At 48.7% G+C, this 3,417-nt stretch overlaps 1 protein-coding gene across 2 annotated transcripts in view; it reads left to right on the forward strand.

Moving 5' to 3' along the window:
• Positions 1 to 689: 689 nt before the first annotated feature.
• Positions 690 to 3,417, forward strand: part of kcnj19a (potassium inwardly rectifying channel subfamily J member 19a) — a 15,997-nt gene continuing 13,269 nt past the window's right edge. For both annotated transcript variants that reach the window (XM_056612146.1, XM_056612152.1), the window contains exon 1: positions 690 to 1,648. In XM_056612146.1, coding sequence (XP_056468121.1) covers positions 983 to 1,648 — 666 coding nt within the window. In that variant the 5' untranslated portion in view covers positions 690 to 982. The remainder of the gene's footprint in view (positions 1,649 to 3,417) is intronic.

The raw sequence follows: 3,417 nt of genomic DNA on the forward strand, positions 1-3,417 counted from the left end.
TCTACCATGAGAGCCCCTCATACTGCCTTCCTCCTCACGCGCGCGCGCACACACACACACACACACACACACACACACACACACACACACACACACACACACACACACACACACACACACACACACACACACACACACACACACACACACACACACACACACACACACACACACACACACACACACACACACACACACACACACACACACACACACGTTGTATCCCGACGCAAGTCCTCTTTTCCTCCGGTAGATGGTGGTGTTGCTCAAAATTAAACTGCCGTTTGGTACTCTCCATCTCTTATTTACCAATCCGTGCATGGTCGGCTTCAGACTATTAGGCCTATAGAAATATAATCCAAATATACAGGTTTTTCTTCTGACTTACTAATTAAAACATCTGGCGAATAATTACCAAAGTAAACAAACATATCAAATAACATTATTTCACAATACCAGATCTCTCTCTCTCTCTCTCTCTCTCTCTCTCTCTCTCTCTCTCTCTCTCTCTCTCTCTCTCTCTCTCTCTCTCTCTCTCTCTCTCTCTCTCTCTCTCTCTCTCTCTCTCTCTCTCTCTCTCTCTCTCTCTCTCTCTCTCTCTCTCTCTCTCTCTCTCTCTCTCTCTCTCTCTCTCTCTCTGGTGCACAACTCCTCGGGTTTTCTTTATCCACTCTCTTAGTGAGAGCATCGTCCAGTGGCGCGTCATCAATTCGCCAACAACTGCTTTTTTTTTATTTCCTTTCTTTTCCCCCAAGACACGTCTCTGTAATACCTGAACATGTCGGGAGAACTGAATACATTGACCTAGGGCACCCAACCGCACATTTCGATGAAGAGAATGTACATCCATGCGCGCTGATGTGGCCATATGGCACGCTTTACGCAAGGCAGATAACCAACATTGTGGACTAAAAATCCAACAGAAGATGGATTAAAAAAGGAAGTTTATTTTTCTTTTATCTTATTTTGGGGGTATTCGGCGATGGCTGCACTACGGAGGAAATTCGGCGAGGACTACCAGGTGGTGAACACGAGTCAGGCGACCACTTTCACAGCACCGGTCAAAAAGAAGCGCCAGCGCTTCGTGGAGAAGAACGGTCGTTGCAACGTCCAGCACGGGAACCTCGGAGGGGAGAGCAGCCGGTACCTCACGGACCTCTTCACCACTCTGGTCGACCTGAAATGGCGATGGAACATGCTGATCTTCATCCTGACCTACACCATCGCTTGGCTTGTGATGGCTTCCATGTGGTGGATCATCGCCTACATCAGGGGAGACCTGAACCACGGCCACGACGCGTCGTACACCCCGTGCGTGGCCAACGTGTACAACTTTCCCTCCGCTTTTCTGTTCTTCATCGAGACCGAAGCCACCATCGGGTATGGCTACCGGTACATTACGGAGAAGTGCCCGGAGGGGATCATCCTGTTCTTGTTTCAGTCGCTGTTGGGCTCCATCGTGGACGCCTTTCTCATCGGCTGCATGTTCATCAAGATGTCCCAGCCCAAGAAGCGCGCCGAGACGCTGATGTTCAGCCAGGAGGCAGTCATCTCCCAGCGCGATGGGAGGCTGTGCCTCATGTTCCGCGTTGGCAACCTTCGGAACAGCCATATGGTGTCCGCGCAGATCAGGTGCAAAGTCATCAAGGTAAGAGAAACAGGAGTTTGCGCTCCACCCGGCCACGGGAGCATTGCTTTGAACTCCACGACCCCTCTCCCGACTCACCCAAGTGTTTAAAGTGGAATTAAACATACATAACAAAGTTATATATATGATTTACTTTCGCGGGCGGACTCATATCGTTCGATTTCAAACATAACATGAAAAGAATAGTGAGGGAGTGGTTTGCGTATAACCTTTGTGATTATTTTCACAAAGATAAGACAAATGTTTTAAAGGCATGTTTGTCTGATATGTGCAAATGTCAGAATCCTATTTAAATTGAAATAACCCTCTGTATTCAGTTTTGGAGTGACGGATCATATGGTATGGTGATCCTTTTTGTTCCCCTGTTCTATAATCTAAGATCATAAGAACAGGTGTTGATCTCAATCGGAATTAATCTTCTCTCCGACTCAAAGACGAGCTGTAAGCAATCCTGCCTTCAGAGGCATTGTGTGGAGGACAGAGGAACCAAATCCTTCAAAATAAAAGGCTTGGCATAACGTTTCCATAAACTGGCCAGCTGGTGCAGGTGACATAGTAAGAGAGAGTCTTGTGTATTTGGATAATATTGAGTTCATATTTATGTTTTTTACTTATGGCATAACAACATGCAAATCAGAAAGCATTGTTAATTTAGCTGAACATGAAATGTGCGTTTGATCGCGCAATGGCCAGAACTGCATTACAGCTGCAGTGTCATTACTCCCGGATCGAAAGCTTCCCAATTGGATTACCCCGCGAGGTCCTTGAGCCAAGACACCCGAGCCCCGTCATCGTTCCTGGCTCTGTAGCGCCATGCGTCTCCTCCATGCCTCTCCTCTCTCCTACACAGCTGAGCTAAAACTGACCTCTGTCCTCCATCTCCCCATAGAGACGTCCCCCTTCCCTCTGGTTGTCCCCTCCACAGCGGGAGGGGAGGGGAGGGAGGTGGGGGGGAGGGAAGGGTCGGGGGGGAGGGAAGGGTCTGGGGGGGGACACCAAAACGGTTTACAAGCATCATCAAGGAGGGTCCCTGCTTCCCTCCATTCAGCGAGGGTTATGTTACCCTGCCACCTGTCACTCCCCGTAGGCCTCCAAAACTAAGTGTTAAGCCTTCTGTTGTCCGATGGGCCGCGTGTACCTCACACACACACAGATTAAAACAGAACAAATGACTCTTTGGTTGCAACTTGCTGGATCGCTGATTCCAACCCTGTGAGAATAGATATCTCTCTGTTAGTTTGAAAGAAAATCATCAATCAGTTATCCGCGACATGATACTGGCCGATAGATCGAAGAGCGTCACACATACGAAAAGGTACAGCGTCGAGGAATAACACAGTTATGTGGAACATGACACTTCTAGTGACACATTCACACTGACTATGCGTTATTCAATTGATTCACCAGCACCACCAACAACAGCATTTGCTCCTGCACCCTGGTAGCCATTCTGTGATCTGCGAGGAAAGGCCATGCTGGAGCAGCTTTCTGTGTTGTTTTGTGTTTATTGCCTGTGTTCTCCTGAGCGTACATGTTAGCAGTCCATTAGTGGCACTGTGCCATGGAACCGCAGGACAGTTTAATGACCCGTGCAGAGGCAAAGCCGTTCCGCAGTCTGCGGAGGGAGATGGGGAGAGCACAGCCTCTTGGGCATGAGGCACACACATGAGGCAAGCACATGAGGCACGCATATGATGTATGCGTGCGCACACGCACACGCACACACACACACACACACAAACATGCATATGCCTGAAAACACACACACA

Source organism: Gadus chalcogrammus, chromosome 2 (genome assembly GCF_026213295.1).
Source record: "Gadus chalcogrammus isolate NIFS_2021 chromosome 2, NIFS_Gcha_1.0, whole genome shotgun sequence".
NCBI lineage: Eukaryota > Metazoa > Chordata > Actinopteri > Gadiformes > Gadidae > Gadus > Gadus chalcogrammus.